Genomic DNA, 17340 nt, shown 5'->3' with positions numbered 1-17340 from the left:
TGCAAGGGATAATGCATGGGGAGGCAGTCATTATTGAAATTTAAAGCCCTTCAGGGCAATTAACCACCTCGGCGCCGAGGTGGTTAATCGCCCTGAAGGGCTTTAAATTTCAATAATGACTGCCTCCCCATGCATTATCCCGCTTATTACACGGCTACTTAATAAATACATAAATAAATGTACCCAAAAGTAACAACAAAACAAAGTATTTCCTTGCTTACGGCAATGAAAGTATTCCATAAGTAGCCTATTGGGCTGGGCGGAGTTTGCCTCGGAAAACAAATGACAAAATAGAAAAAAACTCGCCCCAAAACACACTCGCCCCCCATTCTATATACTGCCGATTTGCCTGTAATACTGCCGGATTTGCCCCGGGGCGACTGTGTTTTGGGGCGAGCGTTTTGGTATTTCCCCCGTAGCCACGATAAACAAGGAAGTGCAGTGGATCAAATAGAATCACTTTTCGGTCATTGCATCGTCTATTTCTCACTTCAAATGTTTTCAAAAACATTCTTGAGAGCAACGTTTAGTTGTAAATGACATTGGTTGTTTGTTTACATGGCTGTCATGTTGGATAAAGCATAAAACAAAGCAGCGGAGGTTGATATGAGCAGGTGTTCTGAGTCTCTGATTACACAGCGGTCCGTTATTGAGCTCAGCGGTCATTATCGAGAAATAATGACCGATGACTGACCAATCAGAATCGAGCATTCAACCAAGCCGTGTAATAAAGTAGGATAAACCACCCTCTGATTAACTCTGTCTTGCACCTGTGTCCTTTTAGTCCTAGCCTATCCCTGTGTTGATTGTCTGTTAGTTTCACCTGTGTCCAGTTAACCGTGTGTCTATATATACTCCCCTGTTTGTTCAGTCCCTTGTTTGTTCGTAAAAGTAAGTCACTGTGTTAGTTAGCTCCATGTGATATTCTAAGTTTCTAGTATTTCCGCTTTGCTCTTAGTTAGTGTTATTTTCCTAGTCTCCTCGTATTCGTGTGTTTATTCCTGTTCCTCTGTTTTGGTTGATAAACCACCCTTGCATTCGATCTACCCTGTGTCTGCCTCGTCCTCTGCCTTTGTCCTGCGCTTGGGTCCTACACTCCGTCCTGACTCAAACCGTGACAACTCCACCTTTGCCAGGTTACTGCAAACACTCTCATTTATCCCTGTTGACCCCAATGCTTTAAATACATACTCATTCCATTGTAGTTCCTTACAGTACCTTGCATGCAGATGCAAGCACCAAACTTTGAAACTATAGTTTCTAAACAATTTTCAAACAAGTTTCTAAAAAGGAGACCGGGTGAAGTCGAAACTGAAACTTCTGTTCCTTAATGAGAAAAGTATGAAGGAAACGGTAAGAGGTATGAATTTGAGGGAAGATTGCAGGAGGGAAGGAGGGGTGGGGGGGTAGATGGATGGAGGTAATTGTAGCTATGGGCACTGAGTGATAGATGGGTGAGCAGTGGCAACGTTCCCCCGCCAGGACTGGAGGACTAAATGATTTTTATGTAATGCAGAGATGGTGTGTGCTGTGTGTGTGTGTGTGTGTGTGTGTGTGTGTGTGTGTGTGTGTGTGTGTGTGTGTGTGTGTGTGTGTGCGTGTGCGCGTGCGAGTGTAAGTGTGTCTTGTATTTGCTGAAATTAAAGCGATAAAAGATAAAGCACACTCACCAAACGTTTGCCTGCTGAAAAACTGACAATGTTACCCTGCAGCTCAATATTTATGATATACCTGCTCACGCACGCACGCACATGCAAACACACACATATCACTGCTCTGCAATAACACACTAAACTGTACCTCCTTTTATTTATGCTGGTAGGTGTGTGTGAGGAAGGAGTGTAAAGCTGTGGAGGCAGCCCACCATGGAACAAGGAGGTGACTTCAACACAGTGATGGTCCCCCCATCAACTCAACAGAAGAAACCTGCTGTAAGACCAATAACCCTACATTACAACCTACAATAAGCCTGTCTGGTTATAATAGCGTGCATTTTAACATTAACATGAGCAACAATAGAGTACAGAAGTCCTGACGTAACTCGTTCATCCCCAGGTTCGTAAAGTCATTTCGCTATGGAGAATAACATTGGGTCATCTTAGAATCGTCTCATTTGTGGTCCAAAAATAAACAAACTGTCTCGGCGATATTGTCAGGGAGGAGGTTCTGTATCGTCTATGATAGTCAGTCACTTATATTTGATACAGTCTGTTTCTGGCGAAAATGTAACTAATTCGGCGGAAGTAACATTATTGTTTTCTCACGTCAGTTGATTCTTCATATCCATAAGAGTAAAACCGCCAGGGTCATTTGTTTATTTTTGGAACACAGTTCTTATTTGACGCGATATTAAATACGTCTATGGGGATTCAGAATGGGGGTGGAAAACCGCGAACCAGGTAGACAAACCTAGGATGTGTAAATTACGTCAGACTTCGGTGCTCTATAGGGGGGAAATAATTGGGACAAACACTGTTTAGTACAGTGGTTTTCAAATTGGGGGCCGGAGGGGCCAATTGGAAAGGATAGGAGGGGAAAGAAATTCATTTTGTGCCAGTTTAACCACTTTCAACCTGACATTTTTGGGGTATATCATTATTGTAAAAAACAAATGAATGAATACAACTGTTTCAAAAACATTTGAAAATGGCAGATTTACAAATTCAGAATATGTGGCAGCCTGATGCGCTGTGAGCTTGTAGATCGTCTATTATATATATATGTATGTATGTATGTGTGTGTGTGTGTATATATATATATATATATATATATATATATATATATATATATATATATATATATATATATATATATATATATATATATATATATATATATATATATATATATATATATCCAGAGGCTATGGTTATTTGGTTTTTTTTGACATGGAAAGGTTTGGGAAACCCTGGTTTAGTACATTGTTGTTGATTTAGATCAGACTGTGGCTAAGATGAGGGTTGTTGGAACATGGGTGGCATGTACCAATCCCAGGGGTACAGAATCTACAGTAGCATCTACTATTGTGGCTTGTTGAGACTAGATTTTAGATCCCAAATACTGGAGGGATGGTCATGCTTTGAATAACGAGTTGCAGGGTTCCCATGGTCAAGGAATTCCTGGAAATATTTACGGGGCCAGAGCTCAGCTCTGGACCTGTTTTGTTATTGGCAGTATTCTGTCACTTCTTCTTCTTCTGCCACTTTTCGCAGTTCTGGCTGAACCGTGCAGTCGCTTTTTACGAAACTAGGCCATATGGTAGATGGTCATGAAAAACTATCAAGAAATAATTCTCACAATCTTTCGTCCAAAGGTGGCGCTATAGCACTCAATTGAAAATGGCAACTTTGAACAGGTACAACTCATGCCCTGTTTGACCTACAGCCATGAAACTTGGATACACATATGCGTCTCCTCATGCTGAACAACTTTCACCCTCTGACTTTTGACCTCTGACCTTTAGATCTCCCACCATTTTGAATTATATGAAAAACAGTCATTGGCTCCTAACTTCTGCATTTTTTCACTTATGGAAAATTCGGAAAAGGTCCAAAGTTGAAGTGTTAAACGTTTCATGCAGATTGCTCAAAAATCCCAGGAGGAGATAGATTTTAACTATTACAGTTTTATGAAAATTATTCATCTGCACCTAAAACATACATGCAGACTCACATTTCTTTGAAACTTTGCAGAAATGTACAGGGTCATTCCAAATATCACTGAAACCAATCTTACTCCAATTGGCCAAAGGGGGGCGCTATAGCAATTCTTTGAAAATGCAAACTTTAAACAGGCATAAGTCAGGCCTCGTTTGGCCGAAAGTCGTGAAACTTGCTTACACTTGTGCCTTGACTCATGAGGAACACATGTATCGCTTTGACCAGTAAGCTCCGCCCTTAGATTGTCCGCAATTTTGAGCAGTTTGAAAAATACTTGTTTTTGGCAATTCTGGCTTAACCGTGCATACGCTTTTTACGAAACTCGGCCATATGGTAGATGCACATGAAAAACTATCAAGAAATAATTCTCACACTCATTCGTCAAAGGGTGGCGCTATAGCACTCAATTGAAAGTGCCAACTTTGAACAGGTACAACTCATGCCCTGTTTGACCTACAACCATGAAACTTCGATACACACATGCGTCTCTTCATGCCCGACAACTTTCGTGGTCTGACTTTTGACCTCTGACCTTTAGATCGCCCACCATTTTGAATTATATGAAAAACAGCCATTGGCTCATAACTTCTGCATTTTTTCACTTATGGAAAATCCGCCGCTTTCGTTTTGTCGGCAAAGGTCCTAAGTTCATGTGTAAAATGTTTCGTGCAGATTACTCAAAAATCCCAGGAGGAAATAGATTTTAACTATTGCAGTTTTATGAAAATTATTCATCTGCCCCTAACACATACATGCAAGACTCACATTTCTTTGAAACGTTGCAGTAATGTAGAGAGTCATTCCAAATATCACTGAAACCAATCTCACTCCAATTGGCCAAAGGGGGGCGCTATAGCAATTTTTTGAAAATGCAAACTTTAAACAGGCAAAAGTCATGCCTCGTTTGGCCGAAAGTCGTGAAACTTGCTTACACTTGTGCCTTGACTCATGAGGAACACATCTATCGCTTTGACCAGTAAGCTCCGCCCTTAGATTGTCCGCAATTTTGAGCAGTTTGAAAAACACTTAAACCCAGGATTTTTCAGCTATTTGCGTGAAACTGTATCATCAGTGTGGTCTCCTTTTTCACAGTTCCTTGTCTGTTGGTCCAATGGCGTCTCCCTTAAATGAGTGCCTCACAATCTCAAGGTCGCCAGTTCAAGCCTCACTTGATGTAGACTTCATTTAAGTTGAATTGCAAACAACATGACTGTATCAATGAATACATGTGCAAATGGTAAAGATAACCTGAAATGCTTATTTGAGAGTACGCTTTTTCGATGTATGACATACTTCATTCTGAAAATAGCCGATCTACAATCTCAAAACTTTTCAGATAGCAACGTGTTTCTGAGCTTGTAGATCAGCTGCTTTCACTGTTTTCGGTTGCGAGGAGACATACAATTTCTCTATTGGTAAATGGTTTGTGAACGAGTGATCTTAGTGTTGGCTTGGTTCATGACAGAAGGCAAGAGTTTATGATCTTCAACAGACAACATCAGCCTGGACAAAGCTATAGCACTATAGGTAATGTTGAAGCCTATTAGTCCGAAGGTTGAGAATTCGATTCCTGTCAATGGCAATAGGTTGAGATGTCCAATCAATCCATTCTGTTTCCATCTCTCTCTCTCTCATCAATCTATTCCGTTTCCATGTCTCTTTTCAATCTATACCGTTTCCATGTCTCTCTCTCTCTCTCTCTCTCTCTCTCTCTCTCTCTCTCTCTCTCTCTCTCTCTCTCTCTCTCTCTCTCTCTCTCTCTCTAGTTTCCATCTCTCTCCAGTTTCCACGTCTCTCTCTCTCTCTCTCTCCAGTTTCCATCTCTCTCTCTCTCTCTCTCTCTCTCTCTCTCTCTCTCTCTCTCTCTCTCTCTCTCTCTCTCCAGTTTCCATGTCTGTCTGTCTCTCTCTCACTGGCCCCGTATTATCGCTGCTTGCAGCTATATTTAGAATTGTATTCCAGTCCTGGAAAAGGTTTGGAATGTATGTGTTATTTAAGTGTTCTGGAAAAATATTTGGCTATGCATTGTTTTGAGCTATTGATTTTGTTAATCAAAAACATGTTTCAAAACATGTTTAACATTACATGAAATATGTAACCGAACAGGCTTTGTGATTTCAGCCTAATGAATACCACACGCCAGGTGACAAAAAGAACCGACCTACAAGCTCACAACGTGCTCCAGCATAATGTGTTCTAAGCTTGTAGATCTGTTCTTTAGTCACATGACATGACGCCCTCACTTGAGTATGAATCAATCAAGTGGCACAACGAATAGTGATGGGAATTATCATCTAACTATATAAATGGCGAGCAACTTCCGCACCCTCGGTGGTGACACCCCACAGCTCTGTTATCGGATAAACAACGCACCGCCAGACCACATGTCGCCTACTGACTCGCCACGGCGGCCGCACTGAATTTACGCCTCGCGTAGGGGACATCTCACTGTTCACTACACCTTTTCCACCGCGCAACATAATTAATTCTACTCACCAAATGTCGGACAAAACGGAAGGGGAGGCAGCTTCGTACCGTTTACCCTGCGCACGACCTCATCACCAAAACAGCAGGCAGCCGCTGCGGGGTTTTTTTCCTTTTTTTCCAAACTTTTTTTTTGGTCACCATTTTCTCCAGGCACCATTTCTGGTGTAACGTCGGGTGTTTCTTTTCACCAGCCAATCACCTTTCACGTTGCCACGTCCGTTGCCACGTCGCGCTGACGTACGCTAAACAAGCGCTGCCGTGCGCACAATGCAAACGAGCCCAAAGGCGCGCAAAAATAAGCCGACCATTGCTTAGACACAAAGTCAGACCTGGCAACGCAGCCTACGCCAATCATGTGTGAGAGATCTACAAGCTATGGGGCAGAGACGCCACCGTATCTTAGCAACAACTACAGCGCTCACTCTCATTGGTCGTGTCACGCTAAGAGCAGTCTCCAGACAATGGCATCGCAGACAGCTTGCTGTTACTGCTGTAGCCATCACAGGCAGTTGCAGCACGACGGACAGGGCGCTGTGATAGCTGCCATGTCGCTAACGCTAACCTGGTTGTCATGCCTGCAGCGGCTGTGCAATCACTTTGTCAACAATGCACGTTCGTGTGGTGAATGTCTATATTGCTGCTCAGTTCGTCCATTGTAGATGGTGTATGTTTGTGTGTGTCTTCTGGAGAACTATGTAGCTCCACAGCTCCACAGCTCCACAGCCCCCCCCCCCCCCCCCCCCCCCCAAATACACGTACTCACAACAACACCAGGCGGCCGCCATCTTGCAGAAAGGGCTGCCATTCGCCAGCTTTCAGAAAAACAAGCAACCACCTTCATATTTTTTTTTTTTTTTTTTTTTTTTTCCTTTTGGACATTTTCATCCCACGATTTCCGCGCGGACCACCAGGGGGTCCGCGGACCCCCTGGTGGTCCGCGAAACATACACAATATAATTTCTTCTACTTATTTTTCATCATTTTGTAACTTTTACATTACACTTTCTTACAATTTCTTTTTTTTTTTTTCCCTTTTTGCAAATGTTACTTACACAATTTGTCTACCCCCATATACACACGCCCACGCGGGCCCCGTGCGCGTACATGCCTCTAACAGCCATAATCCCCATCTATACTGCCCACTCAGTGCTGCAGCTACACGGATATAGACACAGGGACACGGAGGGACCAACAAACGCAAAGCCCCGTGCGCGGCTGGCGTTGAGGGGGGCGTAGCCCCCCGAAACTCTAGTTCTTTATAGTACAGTTCACTAAAAAGATTTGTTCATCCAGTACTATTTCCCTGACTGAATCAGGAACAGTAGGCTATTGACCGAAACCACCTCAAATGAAATCGCTCAGTAAATTACTGTACGGTTTGAGGTGGCCTCGGTCAGTAGTAATATGTAATATGGTAATGAGTCTTGTACTCCAGTGTGCTATGCCTTTATACAGGTGGTTTATATACAAGCTCATAGTGTGGCACAGAGTGTGCTGTTTTTTTTTTTTCAAATCTTGAAAATTTGAGCAAATCTTGAGCAAAGTATATTGTAAGTATATTGTTTTAAAGCAAACATCTTTAACTCAAATCTTTGCTTGTGGGTGTCCCTGGAACAACGTATTTGAGACATAGCTTGAGAAACACTGGTTATAGCAACATACATTTAAAAAAAAAAGACATTTGTGACATTGGACTTGATACCAAGAGATGGAAATCTTGGTCACCGAGTTCTAGTAGGTTGTATGAGGTTGTATACCTTGTTACCAAGGTAATGTAGCAGGGAGATCTTGCTTCAGGAGAGGAGCGGTTGCGTTGTCGTAGAGTAAGTTATTACCAGCTGTAATGGTCTTTAAGATTTATTTTGGGCATTTATGCCTAATTTCAGACAGACGGTGAACAGAGAGACTGGAAAGGCGGGGGAGGGGGGTGACATGCAATAAAAAGACTTGGGTTGGTTTCGAACCCAGGCCAGCTGCGGGAAGGACTTAAGCCTTATTTATGTGGTATGCACTTTTACTCAGTGATCCACCTGGATGCCTCAGTTTTAGCCATCAATGACTTAGGTTGTCTTGCACATGTTTAGCAAAGTAAATCTATCAGGCTAAGCAGGCAAATGAGTATCCTAGGTTATGTGCACTCAGTGGCCAATAGGGGAACCCTCAGATGAAAGTTGTGCATGATGGTTTGTGTCCGGGTAGCTCAGTCGGTAGACCTTTGGACCACAAGGTCATGGGTTTGATTCCGGACACCGCCAACTCAATGTATGAGTAGCACGGCTTTGGTGCGGTAAGTAGGGGATTTAATGGTACTGTAGGTGTGGAACTCCACCTCAGCAATACATTTCCCAGGGGTCTAGCGCATTGTAACGGGGATAGAATCCTGTGTTTCTCGGCTGATAACGACAATGAGCCTCTCCGACCTACTTACTTACTTAATTATGGTGAGTGCTAATAATTGGAAGAGTGAGATGAGATCCTATTTGCATGGGATTACCTGGGGACCTCTTGTAATTTACCCCCGACATCTGTGTTTTGTGTCATATTCGCACAGGATAAGTGAAGTCTGTATTTTACTTCCACTTACAGACATTATCCATTATCTGACCTCAAATGAGTGTCTGAGTTAGCATTTACATGAACATCATTTATTCAGTCTAATGGAAATCATTCTGTTCCAACTAACACTAAATAAAGTGATCCGCCCGTCCCCAACGCATTTAATCAGAATATACATTTATTTTGGGACATACCCAAAGTGGTTTAGCCTGTTTTTTCCGTACATTTTCTACATGGACCCACGTGTCCAGATTTAGTTTCTGCTCTTCTTTCTACTAAAGAAAATTTCCGAATGACACAACGGTCACTCATGAAATTATACACATTAATGGAGCAAGTTGACCACTCTCTCAGCGGAGGTGACCAAGAGCTCTAAGGGAGTTGTGCAGAATTTGGGATCATAAACGCGCCATCAATAAGATGTGTATAGCCTTTGTTTTGTGTGGCCATGGTGAACGAGCCAATTAACCAACTGTACCAGAGGCGTTTTTTTGCCAGAACGTCTGAGGCAGGCAGCACATCGCATCTCCCAGATTATGGGACTGATAGATGGGTCGTATATTCCCTTCCTGACCCCAAGGCTAGAACAAGCGTATGAAATTACGCACCTGAAAGTTTGCTTAATGTGCATCTGGAAAGTTCCAATTAGACTATTAGACTACCAGCTACAACAGGCGTGCGGTGTGATCGCATATGCACGAGCCTTGTGTACACTGCCGTGCGCATGCTGTAAATTAGGTATTTCCGAATAGGCCTAGTTTGGCATATTCATCTTCTATCGATCACACTATGACTGATACGACATATTTTTATAATGCTTTCATTTGTCACCAATCACCACTAACCCCCATGTTGGGGAAAACGTGCTGAAAGTTATTCTAACCAGAGAGAATGAGAAATGATCAGAATAAGTGTTGGTTATTATGGGCTACAAAAAGGTTTACAACCTGAATACCGATTGAAAATTACTTGATAATAAAACCATATTGGAGCAGTGCAAATTGAGGTGAGGCATTTCTATTCTGACTGACCTATCATTCCGATTATTATTTAATGTAATATTAGAGTCAATGGACTGTCATGCTGTATGCTGTGTGCAGAGATGAGCCGAATTTACACCCGAAATGCTGTCAAAACTAAAACTTTGAGGGAAAAGGGCAGAAAAAAGGCGCAGAGAAAGCAAAACCTTTGCTAAAAACGAAAAGCAGGCCTGTCAGTTTATTAACGTGTTTGAGCAAATCTCATGTCACTGAAGTTCAAGGTATGTCATGGACATGGTATATAGCAGAACGATATTCAGTTCAAATGAGTCTAATTCTCTTAATGCTCATCTACTTTTGGGGTAGAGATTCCTACCTGTTCTCCTGGGGCTGTTTTGGTAAGTCCCAAACTGAACCTGAAATCCACTGTAGTAGATCTGATAGATTTCAGGTTCAGCGTGGGACTTTCTCACTCCCTCTCCTTGCGGGTGTTCACCTACCTTCTCTTGCCCCCTCTCCCCCCCACTCATCATTGAAATGACTGAGGATGATTTAATTTATCGTTGATCAAAGGTTATGGTAATGTGTCTCACCAGGTATCAATTCAGATTCAGCTACTCTGTTTTGTTTGCAATTTATCACAATTGCTCAAGCGTGGGGGGAAAAAAACATTACCGACGTCTGGAGGATTCATGAGGCCAATTCACACCTGAGCACCGTAATCGATGCCATTTTCAAGCACAGCACTTTATCTCACGGACAGATAGAGACTCACGCACACCTGTACTGTACATACTTGGATGCGCGTGCGCGCGCACACACACACACACACACACACACACACACACACACACACACACACACACACACACACACACACACATACACACAATAATAATTCCACCTGATGTCATTACTGTCCGTGTTTACACTTGTAATTTCATTCAACACTGAGCAGTGGTTGGCTGTTGGTGTGGTGGTATGTGGTATGTAAATAACCAGGCCTGTGTACTGTACTACAGTGTGCACTTCTGTACTTGCCTAATACTAGGCACAGGGGATTACTGGGGTTATGATGGTATCCATGTGTGATGTAAAATATGTACTGTAAGTAATACCTGACACATATATTTTTTTTGTGTTTCCCATCCTCAGTTGTCATGGGGACTGAAGATCAAGAGGAAGCTGAAGGTGGTGGTTCCCTTCCTGGCCAAGTTCAGGCCTCCCGTGGGCGAGTGCTGCCACCAGTGTACCCCACTCAGTCTGGTGAGAGAGTTTAAATAATATTTAAACTCTGTGCATCAAGCGTTTTTAGGACAGCGCCTTGAGTTTTGGGAAAAACGCTTTGGTAGACGCCACTTAAAGGCGGTTAGATTGGAGCTTCCACAAGGGAAGCTGCAGTGGGTAGAATGGTAGGCAGTAATAAAATGGTAATGACAGGTGATAGCATCCAAGGGACCTATTTGTTTTTGTACAGTCTGGTAGCAATGACTCTCCGTCCTGATAGGCCTAATTGGGTGTGGAGGCAATGTATGAGTGGAGTCCACATTATCAGGTTACATATAACTGCAGATTCTGAGATAAACACCCTCATAGGGTGGGCTGACCTGTCACACTAAAGCACATTTAGCAGATCCAGAGATGCCTTAATAGACGGCCCCATTAAGACTGCATCCTACAGGGGCCTCTAATGTTATAATGGCATCTTTCATGTGATTAATGTGATTCTGTGTGACAGCGTGTAATCTGAGCTGGTGTCATGGGCCACGTCTGATGGAGAATGTCTGCCTCGGTGTCTGTCTCTGTGTGTGTCTGTCTGCGTCTGTCCCACTCACGTCATGGCTCAGGACAAAAAGTCCGGACACAGCCCCCCTTCCCTTGGCTTCCAGAACCTTCTTGGCATCAACGAGACCCACACAAGGTATGTTGATGATGTTAGCCTGTACAATACAAGTTGAGATTCTTCAATAAAAATTTAAAAAATTCAAGGACCCCAGTTTGATATGCATTTGGCCACGGAGCCCCATTAGATAAAAAATATCCTCTGTGTTAATTTAACATATTCTCTGCCAGGTATTAATTAATTAATTCATCCGCTCCTGCCAGAATTGAAGTTTTACCATATTTTGACGATCCACTGAGAGCCTAGCCTGGTAAACCCTCCCTCCGGAAATCTCATTTCAATTCGATTTCAGAAAGGAGTCTGGTCTGAAACGCCTTTCTGCAATAATCGCTGTGGGCTGGAGTTGGGCGGGAGTAATACCGTTGACTGACAACCCCTTCAACCAATGATCGTTTTTCCCCTTCAGCCAATGAGCAGTTCAATTTGACGAGCTCCAGACTATGTGACGCAACGGGACTTTTGGGACGGCCATGCCGAAAATAGGTTGCCTTATTGGGATACATGCGTGTCACTCCCCGCCCCTGCCGGTTCTCTAAATTTATATTTTTAAATAGGCTCTGTCATGATTAATTGACCACATATATGAAGTTAAACAACTAAATTCTATCCAAACGATATCTTATAAGTAAATTCCGTGCCTCAAAAAAGAAGTTTGAAAGCGTTATAAAACTGAAAGTAAGAAGTGAAGGCACTCATAAGGCACTCGCACAAACAACAATGGCTGCCGTTCGTCTTTTTTCGGCGGCTCTCAGGCTGCACTCGGGTTCATTCGGGCTCACTCGAACTCGCCACCTGATTGGCCAACTGTCGCTGTCAATCACAGAACAATGAGCGACGACGCTGATAGGCTCGTCGGCTCGGCGAGCAGAGCGATTATTGGAGAAAGGCGTTTCAGACCAGACTCCTTTCTGAAATCGAATTGAAATGAGATTTCCGGAGGGAGGGTTTACCAGGCTACTGAGAGCCACAGAAGCCACGATGTGGACACGGATGTGGACACGGATGTGTCCACATCCGTGCAGTCTGGGGGGAGGGTCTCGTCTATCCACCGGAACAAAAACATTTTCGTCCATTCTGTTGTAATCGGCAGTTGAATATGGCTCGTTTTCATAAAAAAAAAAAAAATCCGAGCTAGATGTGTCTTTCTACATCTCATAACATAGGAGTGGACGGAAGTGAATCTTTTTGGGATGACGCCATGTCCGTCCATTCCTTCTCTCGCAGTCAAGGGATCATTCAGAGGTTGCGGAAGAGCGCCCTCTAGCATAATTTCTAAAAAAAAATGTTTTTTTAATTGACGGAGATCTCTGTCAATGGCAGTCAAGTGTTGGATTTGAAATGATGAAGATCTCCGTCAATGGCAGGGAATGTTAACTCTGAGAGTCTACAAATGGAACCAAATGGACCACATTGTTTCCATTTGTACACAGTTAAATTAACACAAGATTTTACAGTCCCAGAGATACAACGCTCAGCGTTACGTAAGTAAGTGTCCAGTTGGATCCTAGGCTAGCTATGCATAATTTAGCTGCGTACTTCCTGGAAACCCCCCAAGGAGTCCTAGGGGTCCCCAGACCCCATGTTGAGAACCAGTGCTTTAATTCACACTAAGTGCTTTAATTCACACTAAATTAAAGTATTGTGTTGAGACACAGGCCCCAGTTGGAGCCTACAGTGTCATTCACAAAGGCGGTGAATGCAACACAAAAAAAGTAAAAACAGAGGGTGAAACACACATTTTCTAACTACAGTCCATGTTTTGTATGGAAGGTACCGTGGCTGGCTGGTGCGGAGGGTGTGCTGTATGCTGTTCGTGAATGGATGTAAGGTCTACCCGAGTCCAGTCACTAACAGACTGGAGAGAATCTGCAACAGCAACAGGTGTGTGTGTGTGTGTGTGTGTGTGTGTGTGTGTGTGTGTGTGTGTGTGTGTGTGTGTGTGTGTGTGTGTGGTGTGTGTGTGTGTGTGAGTGATGTGGGTCCAAATATTGTCTATCATCTTCATCTGTTGCTGCTGTGCAAAACCGGAAGTAGTGATTCCATTCACTCATTGTGTCGCAAAACAGGTCTGAAATGTCCTATTCGCATGGGAGTGGTGTTCTCATGGAATTTATGTAGCCCCCCGATTTCTGTGTTTTGTGTGCCGCATTCGCACAGGATAAGTAAAGTCTGTATTTTACTGACATTAATTTGTCACCATTCCCCCCACCTGGGGCATACATACAGTATGCAGAAAGAAGTTATTCCAACCAGAGAGAAGTTATCGGAATAAGTGTTGGTTATGAGAGGCTAATATTTTCCTGGACTAGAATTCCAGCACGAGAGATATTGAAATAGTGATTCAAGTACACAATTGTGTAGTGAGAAGAGCCCAATTTGCACCCAAAAACTTTCATTCATAATTTCCTACACAGGCTCCACAATTCTCCACCAGGAAAATAGCAGAAAATAAAAGCCATAAACAAAACCTTTGCTAAAACCAAAACTAACCCAAATTACTGACATGCCGATTCGCACAGGATTATTATTATCAGATGACCATCCCTGTTTGCTGAAAAACAGGGGGGTAACTGTCTCCGGCAGGGGGTAAAACAGCAGGGGGTAAAAACAGCAGGGGGTCAAACACCGATCGAAGCGAAACTGTGCACACACACTCCCTGGATGCCAGAGCAGAACCTCTGCCCTAACTTTTTTAGATCGGCCTGTTATAGCGCCACCAGGCAAAATACAGTTTGTGAAATTTTGCACGCACATTCACACTAGGCCGAGGAAGAAATGCCACCCAAAATGTTTAAAATTAGCCTCATGGTGGCGCTATAACAGGCCGATTTGCGTTCATACCTATAACTGCACCGGCATGAAACTTTGCACGCACACTCCCTAGAGGCCATGGAAAACCTCTGCCCTGCATTTTTCATATCAGCCTTTTATAGCCTCTTTCCCTGACGTTTTGACAGCCTGTTGGATGCAAATTCAGCTAATCTCTGTAGCATGAAAACAGCATGACAGTTCGTGGAGTCTAATATTACACTGATCAAAATGACTTCAATCAGAGTGAATAAATGTCCATGCAAACGTTAACTAAAATGGAACAATAGTGAACCGTAAGGGTTCGTTTGGTTCCATTTGAAGATAATGGATAATGTCAACTGACTATATCCCGTATGAAGGTGCCACACAACACAGACGTCGGTCCCCAGGTAATGTCTGAATAGGGCTTTCATTACACGGTCTACAGGGATGGGCAACTGGCGGCCCACGGGCCGCATGCGGCCCTCACCGTCCACCAGTAGAGCGCACTCTCGTTTATTTTAATAGAAGCCTTATTCATTATAATTCTGGTGTTCATTTTTGAATATTTTTTGTTTTGTAAAAGTTTAGCAGTACAGTTTTGTTTTGTTTAGCAGTACAACTGTATTTAAGTTGATGCATTACTAAATGCTAAATAAAAACAAAGTTACAACGAAGGATATTGTTAATATCCCTTATTTATAATTTTTTGGAGTAATGGGGTACTACTGGCGAGAGTGCCGATAAACAATGTGCCCCCCAGACCTCACCATCTACAGAGTTGCCCACCCCTGGTCTACAATGAGCCTTCATAACCAAATGCGTTTGTTGCAGGACGTGCACGCACACACACACACACACACACACACACACACATGCACACGCACACGCACACACTTGCTTGTGGTTGTCCATCGTGTCCGATGATGACCATCTTCTCCTATTTGTGAGTTTTCTGGTGGCTGAATAGTCCGATCCTGGATCCACAGTTGTGGTTGCAGACCGGGCATGTAAAAGCGATACTGGGAGCAGGGGTGGCTTTGCGGGCATGCCTCTTTGCACGCTTTTCTGCACGGTGTTGTGTGTGCTGACTTTTCATATACTGCACTCCCTGTGCACGCACGCACGCAGTGTGTCCCACTTTAGAGTATTCTATACTACTAAAATACTAAAATACTAATGCCATGTTTTTGCACTTTTTCTGTTTTTCATGTGTCTATGAGGTTGATAGAACTTCATTAAGCCCCCCGGTGGTGGTTTTATGGTGTTTTATGTCTTCTCTGATTATTTGGAGTTTCTTCCTGGAGGCTGAAATCTTGAGGGTTAAACGTGCCAATAGAGAAACAGCCCTTTAGTGACATCACAGAGCCCCCAAAAAACATATCCTCCCCCTCATTATCATAACACAACAGGTGTGGGCATGAGGAGGAGGAGGGACTAGGACAGGTGGGTGGTGCTAAGGTGGTGGAGGAGGTGCTAAGGTGAGAACCAGGCATACTTAATGAACTGGAGGCGTGTCCACATAAACATTTTTTTTTAACAATTTCTGTACACTTTTTTTTTTTGTTTTTTAAATCCTTACATAATAATAATTATAAAACCTTATGATCAGGTTTTAGGGTTGAAAAATATCATGGCACTCCATCTTTAAAGCTGATGTTGACTTGCCTGACGTATAATCATCTTCATATTCCTGATACCTTTCCAGCTTACTCCCTAAATGCCCCCTTCTGTAACCTGTAATAAAGATACCTGTAATTTTACTATACACAGCGGAGTAACATTCATCTATCAGAAATATGAAATTCCTCGATGAAAAAAATAATGGTAGTCGTTAAATAGAATTGGTACATATGCTTTTATTGCAGGCAGTTTTGCTTAGCAAGTGATTGTCTACTCTAGATCTACAGTAGATCAAATAGTAAAAGTCAAATCAGGGATAAAAAAAAGAAGACAATACCATTATCCATTTTTGAGGAAACCAGAGCAGATGGCCAGTGCTGCTATAATTTCCTTTCAGCTGTCTTGGCAGCTCTTCCTCTGTAGTAGTGCTATAATAAACAGTTTCGAAATTTAAATTTTAGGAAAGAGGAACCAAGGTCCTCCCTAGAGGTTACAGAGTAGCCAGAGAGCTGCCTTTGGCATCCAGATGAGGAATCCCCATACTTCTCTATTTGGCAATTATATTTATACCATCTCTCTAACTTTCTAGGCTGGTCTAGGGTGGTCCAGTGATTTTCATACTCTGGTTCCTATCAAATCATACCGATCACATCAGTAACTCAAGCTCTGGTTTTCCAATAAAATCATACAGATTGCATTTCTACATTCTAAATCACTCCCCGATGAATCATTTCCCACTAACATGATAGGTTTCACAACCTCTGAGGTTCAGGTACATTTTTATGTTTGTTTATGTCATATAGCTACTTGGTTCCTGTTTCAATAGCTCTAATATTGTTCTCTAAATTGTTTGTCCGCAGGTAATATCACAACACGTTACCTATCAGCGTCATATTTCTTCTGCACGCTGGCAGCATGCCAATTAAGGAACTAAATTCCTGTATATATTTCAAATCGGTCAGTGGCCGCGAGGCTATTAAGTGTAACTATGCCAATTTGCTCCTCCCTTAGGCTGCAGAAATGCATTGTAGTTGATTATCTGTATATGTAAAGAAGGCAGGGTCTAATAACGGTGTTGCTTCCATGTGCAGTCAGTACTTGAGGCCAGCTTCCTATGAGCTTTTTGGCTTTCCCCACTCTATTCCTAAATCTTCCATAACATTCTCCTAATTTTTACCCATTTTCTCTATTTTGTGTGTGTGCATGCGTGCACGCTTTCTTCGTGCTCTGAATCTTACCTTCTCTCTTGTGATTTTTTATTATTACTCTCTTTTCTAATAGAATTTTCCCTGGCTCTGCACTTTCTATTCGCCATGTTCCATTCTCTCATTCCCCTGACATG

At 42.8% G+C, this 17340-nt stretch overlaps 1 protein-coding gene across 1 annotated transcript in view; it reads left to right on the top strand.

Moving 5' to 3' along the window:
* Positions 1 to 17340, top strand: part of gpat2 (glycerol-3-phosphate acyltransferase 2, mitochondrial) — a gene marked incomplete at its 5' end in the record, with an annotated part of 91991 nt that overhangs the window by 50524 nt on the left and 24127 nt on the right. The window contains 3 exons of the mRNA XM_084055444.1: positions 10838 to 10948; positions 11434 to 11603; positions 13356 to 13466. Of these exons, the coding sequence (XP_083911570.1) occupies positions 10838 to 10948; positions 11434 to 11603; positions 13356 to 13466 (392 nt within the window). The remainder of the gene's footprint in view (positions 1 to 10837; positions 10949 to 11433; positions 11604 to 13355; positions 13467 to 17340) is intronic.

The sequence above is a fragment of the Gymnoscopelus microlampas genome (genome assembly GCF_963454915.1).
Source record: "Gymnoscopelus microlampas genome assembly, chromosome: 4".
Lineage (NCBI taxonomy): Eukaryota > Metazoa > Chordata > Actinopteri > Myctophiformes > Myctophidae > Gymnoscopelus > Gymnoscopelus microlampas.
This window is presented reverse-complemented; position numbering and strand designations above follow the sequence as displayed.